This window comes from Grammomys surdaster, unplaced genomic scaffold (genome assembly GCF_004785775.1).
Source record: "Grammomys surdaster isolate TR1022 unplaced genomic scaffold, NIH_TR_1.0 211, whole genome shotgun sequence".
In the NCBI taxonomy this organism is placed as follows: Eukaryota; Metazoa; Chordata; class Mammalia; order Rodentia; family Muridae; genus Grammomys; species Grammomys surdaster.
The window spans coordinates 8,021,640-8,044,433 of NW_021604656.1; the positions used below are offsets into that span (position 1 = coordinate 8,021,640).

Consider the following 22,794-nt stretch of genomic DNA (forward strand, 5'->3'; position numbering starts at 1 on the left):
AGGCTCCTCCTGACACCTCCCATAAGTGCCTCCCCTCCTCCAAGCTCCTGTCCTCTCCTGCTCACCTTTGTGAAAACAGCAGGACAGACTCACACCAGCCAGCGCTAGGGACTTGGAACATGAGATCTGTCCTTTCAGGGCTCACAGAGTTAGTTATTTTTACGGTCACCTGCCATCTCCCAGCTGCCGCAAAGGACAGAAATCCCTGCATGTCCGGTGTACTGTTGGAAAGAGGAAGTGTACCAAACTTCACAGGCGCCAGCAAGGTGAATTCTCATGGCCTAGATAGAGTCTGCTTCTTGAGATCCAGGGCAATTCAAGAAGTAGGCCAGTGGAAACGTCAGCAAGTCAGGACCCTAGCTCAGAGACCCAAGAGTCGGCAGCTTCATCTGTGAAATGGGCTTGCTAGGACTATCTCCCCCAAAGTCCCTGAGTGGAGTGGGATGGGCGCTTTTAAAGTTAACCAGGAAGTGGAGTGGTGAATGGAATTGAAGCTGCCATCTGTTTTCTGCTTAACCAGAATGCATTGGGATGACAAACACTGTCCAGTCTGCCTTGGGCTGCGGAATTCTGTGTGTGCAGGTCTCTAAGCCCAGCCGCACCTTCAGTACGTTCCCTTTGCTAATACACACAAACCACGCTGAGCTCCATACACATCGAAACACACCGCCACCTCCTGCCCACCACAGGGCCTTTGCACATGCTGCAGTCTGCCTACAATGATTTTCCTCCTTTCAATTAACTAATTTGTTGTTGTCGTTGTTGTTGTTGTTGTTTGAATATCAGGCCCCAACCTTTAACTAATCTTCCAGCCCAGAACAGATTACTCCATCATATCTAAAATATTGTCTGTAAAAATTAAAGTATCTTCCCTCATACTGGTAATCATTTGAACTCACTCTGTTTGACCACTAAAGTGTTGTCTCCACCATGACCAGCCCCTCCAGGGTCAAACCCTATCCATGTCCTGTTTTTTTCAGTGTGAGGAGCGTGTGGGTTGTGGAGTATGCGTACCATGGCAGGCAGCTTTCAGGATTGAGTCTCTTCGTCTGCCTCGGGGTCTGGAGATTGGGCTGGTCAGATTTGCACTCACCCTTCTCCACCCCATCCTATCTGTGCTGATGGGTGCCCCTTCCGTGCGGTACTGGTCTCGTGATTTCAGAAGTACTTAGAAATTTTCAAAATACTTATCTCCCCGCTCAGAGTTCCAGGACGGTGAGGGCCCTATGCACCGTGCACACCGTTTGTTACTTCCCCATATGGAGCAAGTATAGATTGAAAGCGTGTGCACACAAAAACTGAAGGAGTGCACAGACCCTGCTCTGTCACTGTTGGATTGGACCCTGAGTCACAGAGAGGAAGTACCAGCTTCACAGGTGGGGACTGGTGATAGCCCAGCCATCAGCCTGTGCGCTCAGGTGGGCCCAGTGGTCTTCCTGTTTCCATCCTGTCTGCTTCCCCAGGCCCCGGGAAGCACTTTCCTTTCTTACCCTGACAATTGAGGCCTTGCTGTGGAGCTGTTTAGCATTCTGTATCTGTATCCTGTTACCCTGACCCAGTTTCAGGCTTTGAAACTCAACTACTGCTGACAGAATCTGTGCTGGGGTACGGCTCCCCCTCCCTGTTCCCTAAATAAAAGATGAAATCAGAATGGCCATGTAGATGCTGCCTCAAAACGGTGCTTTATTTAGAGGGAGGTGTTAGTCATTACTGGCTACTGGCATTTAACATTTGTTGGGTGAACAAAATCTGCCGAACGGCGAGGAGAAGTGAAATGAAACAGTCTCCACCCAGGGTGCCCTGGGGCCCAAATTAGACCAGGACAAACTGGTAATGCCCAGCAAGGATGGGTCTGCAGGGGGCCCCTCCAGCAGAGTGCACAGCGTGCTGAGTCTGAGGCCTGTGGGTCCCTGAGAGACAGAGATGGTGCAGCCTTGTGTCCAAGATGTGAAGTAGTCCTTGCTGACACCATTTTGAAATGTAGAGCAGAGTGAACCAAACACTCCGTGGGAGTCATTAGAAATAGAAAACCTGCTGAAAGACAATGCTATTCTATGGGTCCCTTCCTACGTTTAGGTTCTACAAGGCTGGGACTCCTGTCAAGGTGTACTTCAGAAAGCTCTAGCTGTTCAGGACTGTATCCCACGAAAGGAGGCCAGAGGCACACCTCTGGACAGTGAGATGAAATGTACAGAAGGGTCCTCTCTATCCCTCACCTTGTTTTCCTGATATAACAGACTACAAGAGTCACCGTAGGTGATCCAAACCTACCTGCCTGCCTGGCAGATGCTGGTAGCATGGCTTTGGTAGATGCTGAATAGAATCTAACAAACTACAAACTGGAGTGGATTCTGAGCTAGGAGCTCAGAGGCTGCTCAGCTGGTTCTGCCCAGTGTGGATCAAACCACAGGTCCTCTCCAAGCCCCAGTTTCTTAATCTGAATAGTGGATGTCACTGTTTTAGGCTTGCTGGCTTGCTGTAAGAACTAACACAGATGTCCATAAGAAGCCATCGTATGGCCTGGAATACAGGCTGGCTATGTGTCAAGCTCTCAGACATACCACCTCCGTCTAGACAACTAAACAGAAAGTCAGGGCCAGGACCAGATTGAAGTTAATAATTCCAGACTCGAGGTTTTAACTCAGTATCTCACACCCCGCCCACTTGTCCAAAGGTAATCACTCTTTAACAGAGGACAAGAAACATACGGAAACAGCCCTTGAGATGCTCAGATAAAGCCAACAGATTCTTTCTAGTCCTTCCAAGTAGAACAATCCTGGAAAAGTAGGGAAGAGTGATCTTTAAAAGGAACATGTATCAGATTGGCCACAAGCCCCAAATGTAACACGATGCTTAAACTGACTTAACAAAGAGGACTGTTTTTAACTGTGAAGTGATCACAATACTCTTTCAATTTGAACATTATTACGAACATATGAGACCAATGTACACAGGTCATAAAGATGTCAAAAGAGGGAATAGATTTAGCATGAAATATTAACTCAGGAAACTGCATTTCTAAAGCCCTAAGCCTCTTCCCATTACATTCAGAGGCCCAGTGTTGGCAGCCTCTGAAGTCTGCTCACACAGATTGGGAGGTGTCGATCTGAGGGGCTGAGCAGGACCTCTGTCATAGTTTCCTATTCTGCCACACTTAAAAAATCAAAGCTACAGCTGGGAAGATGGCTTAGCAGTTGAGAGTGCCAGCTGCTCTTACAGAGGACTGGGCTTCAGTTCTGAGTACCCACATGGCAGGTCACAGCCATCAGTCACTCCCTTGGGGATCTGACACCCTCTTCTGGCCTCCATTGGCATTGTACATGTGTGGTACATAAGCATGCATGCAGGCAAAACACTCACACATAAAACAAAAATAAATATTTTAAAAAGCAAGGGTGGAGGTCTCTTATGAGAGAGATGGAAGAAAGCAAGATTTGTTCACTGTTTCCTGGAGAAGAATCAAGTCATGAACACTGGACATGACATATATGTGCAGGACACAGGTATGCATGGCACAGGTGTAGAGGACACAGGTGTGCAGGGCACAGGTGTGCAGGCCACAGGTGTAGAGGACACAGGTGTGCAGGGCACAGGTGTATAGGACACAGGTGTGCAGGACACAGGTGTGCAGGGCACAGGTGTTCAGGGCACAGGTGTATAGGGCACAGGTGTGCAGGACACAGGTGTGCAGGACACAGGTGTGCAGGGCACAGGTGTGCAAGGCACAGGTGTATAGGGCACAGGTGTCCAGGGCACAGGTGTATAGGACACAGGTGTGCAGGGCACAGGTGTGCAGGACACAGGTGTATAGGACACAGGTGTGCAGGGTACAGGTGTGCAGGGCACAGGTGTCCAAGGCACAACCTTTTCAGCTTTTCACATTGAAAGTGGAGATTCTTTCTGTTGTGTCTGTCCCCTGACAGCACATGACTAAAGAGAACTTATAACATATTGAAGGTCAAAGTTTATTCACGCTATCTGGGTCCTGGGGGACAGGTAGGCAGATGCTAGGAGACTGCTATGCAAGGTGGAGCCAGAGCCAGAGCCCTTTAAGGGGCTAACCTGGGGAGTCCCGTGCTGGCCACCCTGTTCTACCTTATGCCTGGGTACATCTTAGTCACCTGCTCAGAGAGTAGCTGGTACCTGTGGAGAACACAGTTCATAGTTCATTGCTCACAGGTAATTTCTCCTGAGAACCCCTCCAGCAGTCCAGGGACTCCACTGTGCTCTTGCTGGTCTACCAGAGTCCTGTGATGCCCAGATCAGAGTTTCAACATCACTCACTGGCTGAGTCCCTACTCCTCTTGGCAGAATTTCAACTTAACTGTTCCCCCACATTAAGACAGCATTTAACTTCTTGATGTCTTACCCTGGACTGCAGTTAGCTTAAAGTCCACTTTACCCCTACACCAAGCCCTTTGCGCTGTCTGTACAAGACAGACAGTCAAAGATCCCATGTAAACAGGCCAACACTTTTCAGGCCTTACCCCTAGCCTATGTGGCTTCTGTGTCTTGTCTGTGACCCCTATAGCAGCGAATCTGTTGTGATGATGCGTGACCCTTCATCAGCTTTCCACAAATCTCCATGCGCAGGTTACCTCATCTGTCCTAGAGTCACACTGAACATGAACCTACCCAGAGTGACTCTTCCTGTGGCCAACACTGGGCTTGCCATCCTTGAACCAGCCACAGCATGGAGAGAGAAGAAGCACCAGAGAGTTCAGCCATGTCTGACTATGGGGCTGTAGTGACGTGTGACGGATGCTAGCTTCAGCTTGTTTCTCTCCCTGCCCAGCCTCCTCTCCTAGTCTCACGCTCCCTTTGTCTAATCTCTAACGTGATGCTTCTCTCTCCTCATGTTCGTTCTTGTTTCCTTGGTTTTGTACTCCCTGAGGAGCTGGAACAGCTAAGCCTTAGCCTTGAACTCTTCTTCCTAGAGAAAATGAAGTCAGCCACCCCTCTCAGTTCTTGGAACTGGATACAAGATGCTCCACCAAGGAAAGGTGCTTGCCACCAGAAGAACTCTTATGTATGTTCTAACATGTCGCCACGCTACGGTGGTCCAGTTCTGAGATGCATGATGTCATCTTCTTAAAATGCCATTGTTTGAATTTTGTCTCCAGTGGAGACAGTTGTACATCTCTGTTGAATCATCCCTCACTCCTGTTCTCTGGATTATAGAATTTCCCCCATAGTACCTCAGGGTTCCTGGACACTTTCTGCTCTTTCAGAGGACCTGGGTTCAGTTCCCCATACCCACACGGTAGCTCACAGCCATGTATCATTCCAGCTTCAGGGGATCCTGCTGTATTCTGGCCTCAGTGAGTACTGCCTGTCCGTGGTATGCATAGGCTTATGCAGGCAAAATGCATACACATACACATAGAAAGGTCTTTTTAAAAGATTTATTTATTTTATACATATGAGTATCATGGAAAGGGCCCTGCCTGCCAGGTCACAATCCCACCCTTATAAAAGTACACATGGGCCCTGTCGTCACCTGGAATCCTACAATCTTATTTTTGGGGAAGTTCTTGAGAAGGAGGACAGCTGAGGGAGAGAAATGGAACTTGGTATTTTGTGTAAACATGGAGAAGTAAGATCAGCCAACCTGTCTTCCAGTGACACTTAGTCCCCTCATAGACTCCCAAGATACTCAGCTTACCATCCGCCATGATAGCAATCAACTCCAACCTTAAAGTTCATGCTTACATCAGATTTAAAGCTTCTCCTTCTAGTACCCCATCCTGAAAATATGTGTGTGTGTGTGTGTGTGTGTGTGTGTATGCATGTGTGCGTGTATGTGTATATCCAGGGGCACTAAGGAGAGAACACAAACGGGTCTGCTTCACTGTCGCTGTGTCTCCTCACAGCTCTGTGAGCTTGCACAGCCAGACAAGGTGTCTCAAACCTAGACACCTTCTGCAGAGGCCACTTTCCCCTGACAATCACCCTCATCCCTCCTTTTGCTGACAGAGCATAGACTTCAGTCCCTGTTGCTGTCTCTCTACACCTTGTCTCTTTTACAGCACAGCCATTGTCTGAGCAGAAGCTTGTTGTCTGAGCTGAGACTCTAATGTGATTCCAGACCTACTTCCGAGGACACTTGCGAGTTGCTTATGTGGTTTCAGGTTAGGGATCAGAGCTTAGAAAGAGAGAGAAACGGGTTGCCTGTCTTCAGGAATGTTCCAGCAAAAGACCAGTGGCTGGCTCCATTTCTCTCGCTCAGCTGTCCCCCTTCCCAAGAACATCCCCAAAAATAAGATTGTAGGATTTCAGGTGACTCCAAGGCCCGTGTGTACTTTTATAAGGGTAGGATTCTGATCCAGAAGGCAGGGCCCTTTCTGTGGAGAATGCAGACAAGACAGTCAGGCTCAGGCTGACTGACATACAGGACACACATATGTACTGCACATATGAAGGCAAAACATTCATGAACTAAATAATTAAAATAAAAATTCAAAGATCCTTTTGTGAGTCTGACAATATGACTCCCAGCTTGGACCTGGTTGAGGATCTTACAGGTCTCCGTGCCTGGTGTTGCCTGCCAAGAGACACTGGGACCTGGGGTTGATGGCAGAGTACATCAGGTGACTTGGGCACCGCCTCTGATGATGCCCAGGGAGAAGAATAAAAGGATGAAGATTGTGGTGACGGCTATCATTGTGGTTTGCATGAGCAATGCCCCCATCGGGTCATGGATTGGACACTTGGTTTCCAGTTGGTGGCACTGTTCAGGAAGGTTAAGGAAAGTTTAGGGTACTTAGCCCAGCGAGAATACATCCCTGGTGTTAGACTTTGAGGATGTGTGGCCTTACCCACTTTCTGCTCCACTTCTCTGCTCCCTGTGTGCAGAGAAAAATGTGCTAGGCGGCTTCCTGCCTCTGCTGCCTTGCTATTTCGTCCCTGCCATTCTCGATGCTAAACCACAAGGACTTGGAACTGTAAACTAAACCAAACAAAAACAAATCAAAAACATTCTTTCTTCCTTAAGTTATTTTGCCAGGGGACTTTATCACAGCGACAGAAATGTCACGAATACAAGCACCTTCCGGAGAGTTCTATGAAAACCACATGCACATATCCATTCCAGTAGTCACTGTAGAGCCATGGGAAGCATCCTCACTGAGCAGCCTGAAGCCCCTGAACCTACTCCAGAGGTGGACAGAGACAAAAACCATATGCAAGGAACAGCTCTAGCCAATTCTAAGTGCAATACAGAAGAAAGGAAAAGGGACCCGGAATGGTTGAAGCTTGGTGAATAGCGCAATGTCTTAGTCGGGGTTTGTATTCCTGCACAAACATCATGACCAAGAAGCAAGTTGGGGAGGAAAGGGTTTATTCAGCTTACATTTCCACATTGCTGTTCATCACCAAAGGAAGTCAGGACTGGAATTCAAGCAGGGCATGAAGCAGGAGCTGATGCAGAGGCCACGGAAGGTTACTTACTGGCTTGCTTCCCCGGCTCGCTCAGCCTGCTTTCTTATAGAACGCAGGACCACCAGCCCAGGGATGGCACCACCCACAATGGGCCCTCCCACCCTTGATCACTAATTGAGAAAATGCCTTACAGCTGCATCTCTTGGAGGCATTTCCTCAATGGAGGGTCCTTTCTCTGTGATAACTCTAGCTTGTGTCAAGTTGACACAAAAACCAGCCAGTACAGGTAGTACAGGAGGTGACAGAGACAGAACTGAGCCATGCCTGTGCAGGTCAGGAATATAGGAGTTCTATAACATGGTTGGATTTTATTACAAGCACATTGGAAGCCGGTGAAGACCTGTCAAGAGAAGAGGACAAATTCTGGTTCACCTTTCCTAAGAGTGCCTTCCTGTTGTGTGGTGGGTACATTACAGAAAGCAAAAGTCAGGCAGGGGCCTCAGAATATAGCACAGCGACAGAACACTTACCCAGTGTTCATCTGTCAGGCCCCAGGTTTAATCCCTCGTACCACAAAGAAAAAGGTAACAAGCTGGCACATCGGTTGGCAGACCGTTACAGCCATGTAGCTGAAAGAACACAGCAGTGGTGGTGATGGGGACTTGCTGCTGGTGCTCGATGCTTCTTCAGGTCAACTGAAAATTGAGGGGATCCTTTGCAACAAGGACTCATGGAACACGGGGAAGGCTTAAATATAGATTCAAGGAAAAATAAGGTCTTAGCAATGGCTTCAAGGGTTCCCATCTGAGCAAGGGTTTAGTCTCAATGGGGGTTTTAAAGAGGATGATGAAGAAAGGAAGAAACAGGAATCCAAATGGTGTGTGTGTGTGTGTGTGTGTGTGTGTGTATCTAGTTTAATCTCAGGGTCAACAGGAGACAGATCTCCAATGAAAAGAAGATAAAAGCTCTTGTGCCCTCATGTTTTTAATTTTTAGACTGAGGATCATTGGTGCTCTTACCCAGAGTTTCTGGATAATTTGCCATGGCTTTTTTGCATCTGTCAACCCTGATATTCTGAGAGTGTTCTTGTCTCCATCTCCAAATACAAATTTAGGGCTGAAAAGAACCATATCCCCGAGTCTATGTTCAGAGATGAGCGACTTGTACCGAAAGACCTTTATATGTTTCATGAAAGCTATTTCTGTAAATGGATTCAAGAAGACTTTAACAAGCAAATATAGCATCCTAAATGCCAGCGATCTAAATAGAAGATTCAGCAGAAGCAATGGATGATGGCAGAGCATGGGGATCTTGGGAGGGAAGCTGAAGGAAAGTGATCAGAGGAACCCAGAAAGGACTGAAGATTGGGAAGGAAGAGGCACAGGGAGAGATGCTGGCTGGTCCTGACTCCAGCACCAGGCCATCCTTCCTACCCATCGGGTGCAGAAAGGGTACCTTTCTTCCCCAGAGTCAGCTCATATTGTGATAGAAGTGAAATGGTGACCCCAGTAGAGACGTGACCACATACTGGCAGAATATTAGGGTGAAACAGTCAGGATGAATAAGGGTGGGTATAGGGAGGGCCTCCCAGTCTGGAATGGCCAAGAAAAGCACCAGAGAAAATTGAAGGAGAATGTCTTAGTAATTGTGAGTTCCGAGAAGTGGAAGGGTACTATATTCCTTAGGGTTCTATTGATATGAAGAGGCACCATGACCATGACGACACTTATAAGGTAAAGCATTTAACTGGGTCTGGCTTACAGTTCAGAGGTTCAGTCCACCATCAGAGTGGTAGGAGGAACGGTAGCATAAAGGCAGACACAGTGCTGGAGAGGAGCTGTTCTGCACCTGAATCTGCAGACAGCACAGAGAGAGAGAGAGAGAGAGAGAGAGAGAGAGAGACAGACAGACAGACAGACAGACAGACAGACAGAGACAGACAGACAGACTGGGGCTAGCTTGAGCTTCTCAAACCTTCCTCACCTCCAGTGACACACTTCTACCAAACCAGGCCACACCTCCAATAATGCCCCTCTCTATGAGGTTATGGAGGCCATTTTCATTCAAACCACCACAGATACACACATACACACATGAGAATCAGGGAGACGGTCCATAGCAACAGGCTCCCCCTACAGCCCTCCATCTTCCCAGAGTTAGGAGAGAGGGAAGCAACATAGTCGACTTATTTGTCTCCCAGAGCCTACCACTTCTTCCCAAGCAAGGCACAAGTTATGGATGTCAGGTCGTGATACCACTGTAGACTGTGTTGGGTCAGAGAAGGGGCTTGTTTCTCTGGGCGCAGAAGTGCTGATAACGGACTTAGCTAGCTTGCGTAGCTAGTCATGTGACCTGGTGGACTTAGGGAAGGCAAGCAGAGAGGCAGAAGCAGAAGAGTGACAGATGGGGGAAGTTGGTGAACAGAAAATACCTGTCTCCCATTGTCCTCTTGGTTCCTCTCTATGGCTGCTGACTTGGGGGTTCCATGTGGTGGTTCCCCTCCATAGTGAACGACAAGCCTACTAGATCACAGGCTGTGAGTTTGTTGGAAGTTCCTTCATATCAAGTAGTCTGCCTTAAATACTACCCAGACACAGCAAGCTTTGTATACACACAGGTTGGACATCCTGGTCTGAAAATCTAAAAATATCTTCCCTCCTTTTTATTAGTTCTTTGAGAATGTCATATTTTAATCATACTCTCCTGCTCCCACACTGTCTTAGTTAGGGGTTTCACGTCTGTGAACAGACACCATGACCAAGGCAAGTCTTATAAAGAACAACACTTAACTGGGGCTGGCTTACAGGTTCAGAGGTTCAGTCCATTATCATCAAGGTAGGCGCATGGCAACATCCAGGCAGGAATGGTGCAGGAGGAGCTGAGAGTTCTACATCTTCATCTGAAGGCTGCTAGCAGAATACTGACTTCCAGGCAGCTAGGATGAGGGTCTTAAAGCCTACACCCACAATGACACACCTACTCCAACAAGGCCACACATCCAAATAGTGCCACTCCCTGGGACAATCATATACAAACCATCATAGACACACACACATACACACACATACACACACACACACCAGATCCATCCCTACACACACTACATATAACCTGTGTTCTTTCTTGGGTATCTGGCCATTTGCTGAAAGTGTGGTGGACCTACTGAGTGTGGAGGACCTACCGAAGGCCACGCCCTTAAAGAAATCGACTCTCCCTTTCCCAGCATGCCTCAGTAGCCAACTGTTCTTCAGCGGAAGGTGAGACTTCACGCCCACCTCCTCCCTTCATGCTGAAATCTTGAGGAAAATCCAAAACATTTTAAGTGATGACATGACATCAAAAATGGAAAATTCCGTACAACGAAACCTTGGTTTGCATGCAAAATGGTTTACAAGATCATACCAAATATTAGCTATTTCATAAATAGTAAGTTAAACCTCGATACTTTAAATATTTAATAAGCATGTGTCTCTGCATGATGAAAACATACATGTCCAATCTTGGTGCTGAGGTTTTGCCATTAGGCCAAAGCTGTTTCCTGAATGGGTGCTTTGGTTTGGTGCTGACTTTACAGCAATCTTATGTCTCTTTAGAACTTGCCCTAACGGGTTCTAGCAGCCCAGATGTGGACTTACAGCTGTGTTCCTTTCTCAACGCAATGCAGTTACTGCAGCACCTTAAGTAACTACTCAGATTCACCTCGTATGTTAATTGTATTTCCTTACGATGCAGACACAGGGATTGAACAACTTAGAAAGAGGATCTTGATTTCGGCTCATGGGTTTAGAGGTTTGGTCCATGGTTCCTTGGTCCAACAGCTGGTAGTCTGTTGTATGCTTATACACCACGGTGGGAGTTAAAGAGAACTTTAAGTAAAGATAACTTGTTTACCTCATAGTAGCTGGGAAACAGAGAGAAAGAGGGGGGAAGCCTTGGGTCCCAATACTCTTCTCAAACGCACATACCCAGTGACCTCTCCCCTACTAGGCCCCGCCTCCTAAAGGTTCCTACCTTTAGGTCACTACCTCCCAGGAGCATCCTAAGCTGGAGACAAAGCATGAGCCATGCAGGCCTTTGCCAATCATTTAAGATCTAAGTTCCAGCACCTCGCCAGTGGCTGCAGCAGAACAGGAAACAGATCTGTGGACAGCAGTACCTGCCTGCTCTCTTCTGGTTAGTATTTCTGCAGCAAGAGTCATGTCTGGTTCAGGGAGTCAGAAAGACAAAGGATGAACATGGTGACTGCATATAAAGCATCCATTTTAACTAGGACTTGGGGACAAAACACTGTTTTCCATGATGCATTATGATATTTAATTCAATAATCACACCAAGTGTTAAAAATGAAGTGTACGGGTTTTTAAAGCCACACACCACACCAACCATAAGCTTCCCCCTCTTTCTTCTCCTTCCTGAAGTATCGGGTTGCCTTGGTGGGAAGCGGTGGAAAGCTACACCGCATAGCTTTTCCTTAGAAAGAAAAAAAAAAGTAGAAATTCACTGCTGTAGTAGAAAAGCTATTTGCCAGAAACTGAGTCCCATTTTCTCATGGCGAAACATCCGAGCATTGTAATACATGTACCTTTATTGATATGTTTGATCTGTAGGCACATCTAAAGAGACACAGAAAAGCATGTTCTAGATGTAGTTCATGTCTTTAACACAGGGCATGGCACGCACAAATCAGGCACTTAGTAACTGAGATATCTTAATTCTCGTGAGCATCATAAGGGCTCATGATAGCCGCTGTATGTGTCATGATAATCTCGAAGCTTTGTGTGTGTGTGTGTGTGTGTGTGTGTGTGTGTGTACACGTGTGTGTGTGTGTACCATGAGAGAACCATAACCATGACAAGTTGACATGTGGGTTCCCTAGAGAAAGCTCCCGTATTACTGTTAGACTCGGGTGGACATGGCTCAGACCCCACATCAAATTAAACTTCCCCAGTAAAAGGAAAGAGGCTATGCCTTTTTATTTGGCTCTAGTGTGTTGTCTCCATCTTGATTTCATGACAGAAGGTAGATTCTGGTTAAGTCTCCAGTATTGGCTAACCCTGGGGCTAATAGTGGAGTCTTTTCACTCACAGCCTGTGCTGTGTTCATTACAGTATACTCAGCTCATACCACGAGGGAACACCTCTCATGTGGAAAAGCCTTCCACCACCACCCCACCCCCTTTCTGTTTCTATTCTGTCAGCAATCCTTGCTACCTGGAATCTCACCTGCGGTGCCAGGAGTTTTGTCTGCTGAGAGAGGGGAGCCTCAGTTGAGAGAATGCCTCCATAAAATTGACCTGTAGTCAGGGCTGTGTGGCATTTTTTTAAGCTAATGTTTGATGCAGAGGGCTCAGTTCCTGATGGGCAATGCCAGGGTGGTCCTGGTTCTATAAGAAAGCAGGCTGAGCAAGTCATGAGGAGCAAGTCAGTAAGCAGCGTTCAGCAATGGCCTTTCCAGTCAATGTTTCCAGCTTTCTGCCTGGGGTTCCTACACTGATTTCCACAGATGATGAACTACAAACTGAAAGACGAAAGTCCCCTCTGTGAGACTCTTTTGGTCATGGTGCTTTATTACAGCAAGACAAGCCTTGATTGAGATGCCATCCTATCTGGATTATCTGATAGCAACACTTCACACTAGAATTTGTCACCCAAACATGACAGCACAGTAACCTCAGCACAGAGAATGCTGCAGGTATATACCTCTGGGGCTTTCCTACCTTCCCTCAGAACCCTGTCCATCCCTGTGGCTTGTCAGCATGAAAACATCCTGTGCTAAGTATCATTTGGTCTTTTGGGTTGGAACCCACAATGCTCGTGAAGGAAAAATGGTTTAGTAACGTTGAACATTTAAAGATGGAGCTTGGCAGAGCGTATGCTGAATGTTTGCTTCAACATAAGTGCACATATGTACAGTGCTCACAGTTGGCCAGAAGGGGGCGTCAGATCCCCTGGAACTGGAGTGACATGATTGTGAGCCTCCATGTGGGTGCTGGGAACCAATCCTGGGTCCTATGGAAGAGCAGTAAATCCTCTTGATCACAGAATCATCTCTCTAGCTCTTAACTTCACTTAACTTAAAGAATTCTCATTTCTAGATCCAAAAGTGAATTCTTGACATTACCGTGAATGCAGCTACACACTCTAATGGGAGAAGATGTACCTCTTTCCCTCAAAGCCAAATGCAAAACAAGAAGAAATCGTATCAGCTCAAACCAAGAACTTTAAGCCCTTTAGACTATGAGCAAGCCAATGGCACACAGGCCAGCCCTAAACTATGGGTTACTCGAGGTAATGGGTCTCCAGGTAGCCATCATGCCTTGTCCATTCTTGCTAGGACATTCCAGGGTCTTCCCAGTCTCCCTTAGCTACGCTGAGGGAACTTGGGCAGAGCCTGGCCTACCACCTCCACTGTGAATGATCTGATCACAACCTAAAATGGCAGCGTCAATGGAGCCAGTGAGATCAGCAAGATCAGCAGGGGTCCGTGGGGTCAGCAGGTCAGGCATCCGCTTGGACCATGATAATCTTACAAAAGGCCACAGATGTAGATGCTGAGTCATAATGGCTCACCTTCTAGTTCCCAGAGCTGCTCAGTTCCTCTGGACCACAGCGGCCTCTGAAGGAAGCAGTGCCGAGGAGAGATACTGGACTCCATTTCTTGTATGTAAAAATTCCTCGATGAAAGCAATGTTCTGAGGGTGGCTCATCACCTAACATGAGTGTCAGAGGGCAGCAGTGGCAGTGTGCAGTGTTCTTCAATCGGTGTGATAGCCTGCCCCATTCTGGCTGGACAGAGGTGGTGTAATTGTGAAAAGGGCATTTGGAAAACACTATCATTAACAAGAAGTTTGCAGACATCCTCTCTGACTAATGCAACAGTATTTGGCCTTGAAGTCACTATGCTATGACCAGATTGTTTCTATAAACTTGAAGACGTAAACATGAATATTCAAGGTTTTAAATATCATCAGTTTCAGGCTTGGTTATAATCAGCTTTGAATGTACAAGAGAGGGTAGGGTGGTCAGACCAGCACCAGAACTTCTCCTGGATGACCAGGGGTTGCTTCACTGAGGAGTTAAAAAACCAGGGCTGAATTTCTCTCCTGGCAGTATTCCCCCACTCAATACCAGCCCTGTGGGAGCCCTATCTCACACTTCCTGACAGAACCCTCATCCTCCTGGATGTGGTCACAGCCCACAGTCCAACCGCAAGACTCCTCCTAGGCTCTTCTTCAGGGGGAAGACCTTGCTTGGCTGCCCTGTGTTTAACCCTCTAACACAGAAGCCAGCCATGGTGAGCAAATAATGCCCAACTGTTGCTTAAAGTTTACAGCTATTATTACATTTTTAAGGAACAGGCTGGGGGAGCTTGCTGGAGCAAAGCAGTCTTGTGTGTGCATGATATGGAGGTCCAGGAGCCCTTTAAATATTTAATGTAACCAAAAGCCTCTGGCAGCCCATCATCTCTTAATGGGGCTTGCCCTTTGGCCAGCTTGTTTCTGAGGGAGTCAAATGTCTGGCTTCCAAACAAGTTGTCAGTCACTTGGTGAGTAAATACCACAAGCTGAAAGTGGTCTCCCAGGCATCATTGGTCTTCGTTGGTCAAGTTCAGAAGGTCGCAGGTCAGCATAGCTTGTCTTCAAACACCTGTGATTTCAGATCGAGCGAGGCATTGGCAGTGATCTGTTCTCACCTCCCTGTGGGCCTTCACTAAACACAGAATGGAATCCGTCAGGGAACTGGATGGTAGGGCTGAGAATTTCTGTGTGAGGAGACAAGAGGCAAGCTGGGGGAAACTAAGTACTGTCCCGATATGAACTGCCGTTTACACCAGAGATATCTTAGGAGAGATGCCAAGGACCAGAACTGGTCCTGGACTGATTGTCAGCTAGCATTCCTGAGAGCAGGGGCTGTGGAGAAGAAGAGTGAATATGAACCAAGAGGATGGGGCGGCACTGCGCTTTGAGAGAAGCCAACAGACTGGAACAGCTAATGGCTTCACTTCTCCCATCTCCCAGTGCGACTGGGGAATGGTCTGTGCGTGGCACACTCACTGTGGCCACAGATAAAGATATTGCGTGTGTGTGAGAGAGAGTGTGTGTGTGTGTGTGTGTGTGTGTGCGTGCGTGCAAGGCAAGCAAGAATGAAAAAAAGCCTAGGCTGTCAGCATGAAGAGGAGACGTGGAACACTGATCTCGGTCACCAGTTTATACTTACATTTGACTGGAAGTTCTTTAATTTCACCAGATCTTAGTCTCCGAGTGGAGAGAAGGAATTTGTTAAGTCATGGAACTTCTCACAATTTACAATGGCTAATGACTACAGACTATATCCTGTGAATTTCTTAGGCAAGGAGTAAATTTTGGAGGCTGAAATGTTAGGAGCATTTGTTGCTCTTGCAAAGGACTTGGGTACGTTCCCAGTACCCAAAGGGCAGCTCACAACCATTTGTAAATCTAGACCCAGGGGATCTGGCGCCCTCTTCTGGCTTCTACCGGCCCTGCATGCACATGGTGAATAGGTATAAATGGAAGCAAAACATCGGCTGTACATTTCACTACAAAGTGAAAAATAAATATGTCTTTAAAAAAAATAGCGTAGTTGTAATGGATACGCCATCATGATTTAAAAAATAGTAAAATCATGAATTCTTATTCAAAAGAAATGTATTTTCTCCAGATTTTGTTAGTTCGTTTCTTTTTAAAACACTTTCCAAGTTGATAGAGATTGGGGGGGGACAGTCAACTCAAAAACATAGCTGTAATCTTAATTTTAATCAGATACTCTATGTTAATCACTATCAAAATCACGAGGTGCTCTGCTTTTCTTGATGTAGCGTGCTTCTCGGCTTGCTTCAGGTATCTTGTCCTTGGATCTCAGACATTGTCTAAAACAATGTCTAAAACATTTCAACAGACATTGTTGAAATGATGAGCAGCCTTCACCATAAGTTCTTTTTATGATTCACGGTTTCACTGGCCTTCTTCAGGCTCTTTCATTTTGCTCCAGCCTTAGGAGGAGTGGAGACTTGGTGACCAGGTTGCAATCACTACGCCCACAATTTTGAAGCAAGAAATCTTCCTAGACTTCCTTTCTGATGGAGTCCACCCAACTCTGCAGCAAGAGCACTGTGTGGTCATTGTTCTGAGAACAAGGTTTCTGGAACACCTTAGAGAGTCCTTACCTGCAGACCTCTGGTCTTAAGATGTTAAGAATCTCATCAACTAAACCTTTAAAAAATGTACTTTAGTTGTGTGTGCGTGTGTGTGTGTGTATGTGTGTGTGTGTGTATGTATGTGTGTGTGTGTGCACATGCATGCAGACACATGAGCACAGGTGTTCACAGAGGTCAGAGACATTAATGCCCCTTGATCTGGAATTACAGACTAGGACTGAACTTACGTCCTTTGCAAGAGCAGTATTAGTTCTTAACCTCTGAACCATCTCTCTAACCAACCCCAATACTTACCTAACCCCAACATCAAACAACAAATAAAAATGACTTCCTCTGCATCCAAACTAAGGCTTTGTTTGATCTATTGTTAAAAGAAGGATTTGGACTTGGGACAGAGAGTAGCAAATACTAATCCGTCTTAAAGAAAGTACCATGAAACGTTCTCCAGAAGCAACAGCACTTGTAAAAACCCATCTTTTGCTCACCAACAACCCTGTCAGCTGACTTTATTAGTGATGTTCCGTTTAGGAACGGTAATGCCTTAGTAGCTGGGAGCATCTGATATGTTCTTGTAGCTACACTAGGGGCACTGAACAGCCAAGGAGCTACAGAAGGAAGGCTTTCTTGAAAAAAAATGGCGCATGAACCGACTTAAAAAGAACTTTGGTTACAGGGAGATCAGACCTTGCAAAAAGTATAAATAAGTTTTCCATGGGTGAGCATCCATGACTCAGCCTTCTGACTGTACATAGAACATGTGTTTGACCATCAGGAAAACCATCAGGATAAAGTGAAATCGGTTTGTACCTGGCTCTGGGCAAGCAAGCCAACATCATCTCCAGAGAGCAGCTGTTGGAAACACTGGGATAATTGAATGGAGATTCTTTGTAGAGGGTGAGATACCATCCGGGAATGGACGATTAGCAATGCAAAGTGGTGGTTTGTAGTAACAGACCATAGCGTGTTGTACTGGAAGTATCGGAGGGCTACCCTAACCCTATGCATTTAACCAATCAGAACAGGAAACAGCCCAAGATGGTTGTTTGTAACATATTAGGAACTAGAAACAGTTTCTAAATCGCAGGTCTCAGTCAGCTCTGCTGCTAGCTGGGTGTTCATCTCCCTATTTGTTCCACCAGCCTGCCCAGGTGAAGGGTACTCAGCCTGCCTCAACCTGACTCTTGGAGCATCTCCCAGCACCCCAGGCCAGTGGGCAACCAGAGGCAGAAATTCAGACTCCCAGTGCCATACTTGAAAACTAAATTCAGTCTCGCAAATATTTAAGTAAGGACTCGAGGGCAGGTTCCCAGGCGGTACAGCTCAGAACAAATGACTCCCTGTACTCTGCTGTGAGCAGACTGTAGTTCTGTATGGCCTGAAAACCATGGAGTGTCTACAACAAAAAATATGACAGTAATCTGCTACCACTGTGACTGTTTCTTTAGTGGGTCTGTTCTTGTGACATGCCTGAACATCCTGAGGAAAGACCCAGAAAGGGCTGTGCAGGGTTGTTCTAAGCGGGCGAGAAGACTCGTGGCTCCTGCATGAACCCTCGCTAGAGGGTCACATCACTCACACGTTTGAAAACAGAAGAAGGCATTCTCTATAGAACATATGCGGAATCCCCACAGAGAACCTGGAAAGAAATAAAGAGAAAAAGGAAAAAAAAATCTGGCCCACAGATCTCAAGCAAAGAAATGCCGTGACGGGGAGACGTGTGAATGGAGGCTTGAGTATCGGGAAACAAGAGCTTTTTCTTTGGCCGTTAGCAAATCAGGACAGAGCCTCTGGTCCACTTGAGGCTATAGTCAGTGTAGCCTTGAAGTCACTGGAAGCAGAGGAATATGGAGGTCCCTTGTGTTGATTCTCACCCACAGTTTAGAGAAACTAGGACACAGAACAGTGTTACTACCGGTCAGCATTGTCCACATTGGAAACAGCCCAGAGTCCAAAGTCTCTAGTCACAAATCGGTGATGAGCACAGGATGGCATTGTAGGCACTCAAGAAAAAAAAGAAAGCTTGGACATTTTCGAAATCAGCACATACCAAAGTTTACAGGCGTCTGGCTCTAGAAGGTCTCCCTCCCAGAAATATATATTGATACGCTCTAGAAACTTAAAAAGTTAAATCTCTTCTCGTTTGTTGAACATCTCAGATGCTTGAGCGTGCTCTGTGATTTGAATCTCCAAGAAGGGTCAAGCTACATGCTGGTGAGGTAGGACCCAAGGATCCGGAGGCAGCTCGTGCTCTCAGGGGCTGGTGTGCAAAACCCAACACTTTGGTTCACACTTCAACATGTGCTGATCACAAACTGGCTACAACTTGAGTATTTCCACAGAACAAATGAATATATTTTCCTCCCATCTAGTTCCAGGCTTTGCTGGCTCCTCTACCATGCAGTTGAGTGCCTTTTTTTTTTTTTTGGACCCTTTTGCCTTTCAGGATTTCTGAGAAGCACATTTATAAATGGCTCTTATGGAAAGACCTGCAGAGGAAGGAACTGAAAGACAGGTGCCCGTCTCTAAACCTTCCCAGAAATATTAGCAGACACTTGAACTTCTTATTTAAGATTCTCCCCTTCAGATGCATTTAACAGTAGGACTTAGCACAGCCAGAAGACAAAGCCACAGATTGTGACAGGTCACTCTGAAAGGCTCACTGTAACCCCTGGAGATCTGTCTTTTATGGCAATGAGACATGCTGCATTTAGGGCCTTATGAGGTCCCCAGCAAATGTCTGCTGTGTGACTGAAAATACTAGGGGGACAGCTACACCTTAGACTTGTCTGTCCCATATGTCAACGTGTCACCTTGGGCAAATGCTAACCAGTGATGCAGTCTCATCATCAGTTCAGTGATGCACCGTTTGTGCTCCTGAAACTCGATGGAGCAGAGGACAGATGCCTGTAAGCCGTGGACAGCTTTCCGGGTATGTCCTGAGAGAATGTCACAGAGGCAGGAGTCCTGCACAGCAGGAGCAAATACTAGAAAATGTATGTGCCAGTGTACTCAGACCTTTCTGGAATACTGCAGGGGTTCGGGGGGGGGGGTATGTGTACCAGGCTTGGGAAGCATCAGAACCAGTCTGTGCCTGTCCAGAGCAGTCTTCACTATGCAGAGGTCAAAGCTGTCAGACCCTGGGGCATCGTATACCCTTGGCCATGAGTCCTTCCGAGCACTGGGAAAGGTTGGGGCCGCCATGTACTTCAGCAACTTCTTGTGATCAATGTTCTGCTCATGGAGATGAAGGGTCAGTCAGATAGGGATTCACACAGCCAGGCTGTACTGTACTGCACTGTACTTCCTCTTGGTTGGTCAGGATTTGTGTCACATGGCTTATGGCCCTAGGAGGAGATGTCATAAGACACATGGGCAGGCTCATTTCCTTTGTATAAAAAGTCACTAATAGATATTGAAAATGAAAGCTGGGCAGTGCTTCCATGAGCTGTTCATCTTGAGCCATGTCTAATTCAGGCTGTCGAGTGTCCGTGGCCTCAACAGTGCTAGGGGATTGCCAGGATTACGTCATCAAGTTTCTATGGCTACACTGATGCTATCTCCAGGTGATGCTGGGGCTTCTGTTTTTACTAAGATGGGTATTTTTCTTTAAAAATTAAGCTTATCTGATCATAGAGGAGAATCTAAAGTTTTGAGTACAAAAACAACTCACGCACCTTGATTGCTTGTCAGTAAAATGGGAATAGTAAAGTCCATCCTGGCACCACTAGGCTGGGATGAAAAACCCTTTTTTGTTATCTTGGTCAAAATTATCAGATGGATAATGGATGGGTGATGCTCCCAACAGAAAGTACATGAGGGCCTTTGTTAATCCAAAATGGACATCAACTGAATATCCTCTGCTCTCCTCTGGTTTCAAGGAAAGGAGAATTGCAAAGAACATTTAAAACACCGTTTTGACCATTCTTCACCCTCCGACTCTATTACCTGAGTGTCCCTTGAAAGAGCCACCTCCCTCGAGGCAACCTTTCATACTGGTTCCAGATGACTGACAATCCTATTGATGCCTTCCCCGACAGGTCGGTGGCCACACAATGTTACCCATCCGATGGATGCCTCCAGAGAGCATCATGTACAGGAAATTCACCACCGAGAGTGACGTCTGGAGCCTGGGGGTGGTGCTGTGGGAGATCTTCACCTATGGCAAGCAGCCCTGGTATCAGCTATCAAACAACGAGGTGGGTGATTGTTTGGGAGAGATCCCATCCTGCAATGCACGCACACACACTACACATACGGAGAGAGAGAGAGAGAGAGAGAGAGAGAGAGAGAGAGAGAGAGAGAGAGGGGAGGGGGAAGGGGGGAGAGAGAGGGGGGGGGAGAGAGAGGGAGGGAGGGAGGGAGGGAGAGAGAGAGCGCTGGGAAGCAGGACATGGTCACAGGTGGCTTCATTTGAGTCCACAGCTCTCCCCAGAGATTGACTGGAGAAAGAGAAGCGCTGTGTTTTCTGACCCGACCTCCCTCCTTCCAGTGACAGGACTGAGGAATGATTTTACATTGCTCGTCCAACAAATTAAGGGCAGCTTCAGCCGCTCACGCCCCTCGCTCCGGCAAGAGTCCCTGCGCCATTCCAGAGAAGTTACCCTGTCCTCCCCCTCTTCAGATTCTGCCAGAACATTAACTACTGGTGAAAAATCTCAAGCGTTTGTTTGCCTATTCCAATTCCTTTGAGAAATATAGTTACCTGTTGAAATCGTAGGGGATTGGGTCCAAGAGCCACCCCCGCCCCAGCCAAATTTAGAACACTCAGATTCCTAATACCGAATAATAATGTACGATCCACAGGCAGCCTGGGCATCTCCTTTCATGTGGGTCATCTCCATCTTGCTCACGGGAGCAGCACACACAAACGCAATGGGAAATACGAATAGCGCTCATGCGGTGTGTTTAGGAAGCAATGACAAGAGGAACATCTGCACATGCTCAGGACAGATGTCGTTTTCCTCACATATTTCCAGTCTGCTGCTGTTTGGGTGCACATCTGGAGCCCGTGGATACAGAGAGTCAGCAGTGCATCTGTGTTGAGACACAGCACCTCTGTCAAGTGTTTCTAGTCTCTCTCACATCCAATGCCCGTGTTGTTAAAGTCAGCTCTGATATCCAGTGAGCCTACTCACTTCGGCTGTCAGGGGGTCCCTGTCAGTCAGCACCTCACACAAAAGTAATTCAGGCTCTACCTTCAGCTGGCAAAACCTGAAACACATAAGACTTTTCTGTGTGGAATTTAGATAACCCTTTGTGAATACATTGTGCCTAAACCGGATTTGTGAAATCACATTGGTTCTCTTCCTTGTGAGAAAACAGTGAGAGTGCTTCCTCTGAGGCTGAGGCAAAAGAGTCATGAGTCCAAGGCCAATCTGGGCTACATAGCAAGATCACACCTATAAACAATAACCCTGTCTCTCTCACTAGAAGTCTGTAAGGGGGAGATCAGGTTGGGAACCTTGAGCTCCTCCCTCGTAACCTTTCATAAAAGTCCTTCTTAACTACAAGGGGATGATGGTTATCTCACTAGGAGACTGTATCAGCCCGTTGTCTGTTGGCAAACAGTTAAGGAGATGCACATGCTAACTGTCACGATTTAGTCAGCACACACCTGTGTCTGTATAAGCACAAACTATCCAGAGGTAAGCATCACAATCTGGCTTGACTTTTAAAGAGTTAGAGAAAGGAGAGGCCCTTTCTGGTTCCTCCACCCCGCGCCCCCGGGACGTTTCCCACGTGCTTGGCTTTTGCCCTGCTAATCCTGCCTCTCTGGTCTCCCTCCAGGTGATAGAATGCATCACCCAGGGCAGAGTCCTTCAGCGGCCTCGAACATGTCCCCAGGAAGTGTACGAGCTAATGCTGGGGTGCTGGCAGCGGGAGCCACACACGAGAAAGAATATCAAGAGCATCTACACCCTCCTTCAGAACTTAGCCAAGGCGTCTCCCGTCTACCTGGATATCCTAGGCTAGGCTCCGCCTCCTCCCCAGACCGTCCTCCCAAGACACTCCTCAGACTGGCCAACACGGTGAACCTCTTAACTGCCGCTGATGTCATGACCTTGCTGTCCTTCGCTCTGACAGTGTGAACAGGACCAGGAGCGGCTCTCGGGGGAGGCAGTGTGTACTTCTCCATCCACAGACAGTATTAACTCGCTTCTGGCGTTGTCTCTTCCTCTCCCTTTGGTTTGTTTCTTTCTCCTTTTATTTACTTATTTATTTATTTTTGGTCTTCACTGC

At 47.0% G+C, this 22,794-nt stretch overlaps 1 protein-coding gene across 1 annotated transcript in view; it reads left to right on the plus strand.

Annotated features, from left to right (window-relative positions):
- Positions 1 to 22,570, plus strand: part of Ntrk2 (neurotrophic receptor tyrosine kinase 2) — a 305,974-nt gene extending 283,404 nt beyond the window's left edge. Inside the window, exons 17-18 of the mRNA XM_028772066.1 lie at positions 20,592 to 20,750; positions 22,342 to 22,570. Of these exons, the coding sequence (XP_028627899.1) occupies positions 20,592 to 20,750; positions 22,342 to 22,527 (345 nt within the window). The 3' untranslated portion in view covers positions 22,528 to 22,570. The remainder of the gene's footprint in view (positions 1 to 20,591; positions 20,751 to 22,341) is intronic.
- The last annotated feature ends 224 nt before the right edge of the window (positions 22,571 to 22,794 follow it).